Source organism: Trypanosoma equiperdum (assembly GCF_001457755.1).
Source record: "Trypanosoma equiperdum strain OVI genome assembly, contig: ctg_1161, whole genome shotgun sequence".
NCBI lineage: Eukaryota > Euglenozoa > Kinetoplastea > Trypanosomatida > Trypanosomatidae > Trypanosoma > Trypanosoma equiperdum.
Genome location: NW_027123129.1, coordinates 6924 through 7445, shown reverse-complemented (window position 1 = coordinate 7445; position 522 = coordinate 6924). Strand labels below are relative to the sequence as shown.

The 522-nt window shown below is 40.0% G+C and overlaps 1 pseudogene across 1 annotated transcript in view; it reads right to left on the bottom strand.

Moving 5' to 3' along the window:
- TEOVI_000649700:pseudogene overlaps positions 1-522 on the bottom strand; it is a 1461-nt pseudogene that overhangs the window by 301 nt on the left and 638 nt on the right. Inside the window, 2 exon segments of the mRNA in view lie at positions 1-488; positions 491-522. The exon segment at positions 1-488 is cut by the window's left edge and continues 301 nt beyond it; the exon segment at positions 491-522 is cut by the window's right edge and continues 10 nt beyond it. Of these exon segments, the coding sequence occupies positions 1-488; positions 491-522 (520 nt within the window).

Sequence of the window (522 nt, the reverse complement as noted above, 5' to 3'; positions counted from 1 at the left end):
TGTTGGAATTCTTCCAACTCATGAAGATGACTGTCAGACTCTTTGGCATACTTCGTCATTTCTTACAGCTGCTCAGTAGCGTTAGTGAGAGGGTTGTACCAAGGGATCCCACCAATTTCAAGTGTGTGATTGTAACTGACACATGTGAATCCAGCAGTGTAACCCAGGCACGTGCTATTTTCGTTATGTTCTGTTCTCACGTAACCAAGAATACCCTTTACCTGATATTTATCCTGTTCCAAATTTACTAGTGCATCAAACTGAGCTAATGCACTCTTTAGGATTCTCACATTGGATGCAACATTCTTGTATACGCAAGCCTTACTAATCACATCCTATGCTTCAGTATGGTTGTATTTTACTTTTCTAGGGTCGCAGGTATTATAGTTGCTTGGACAATATTCAGCCATCATAGTCCAACTTCCATGTTTCGGTCTCCTTATTTGATCCTTGCAAGGACAGTTATATCAATTACATACACTATCACTATATTTTCCCCCACCTCTCTCTTCGTTTTCTTCA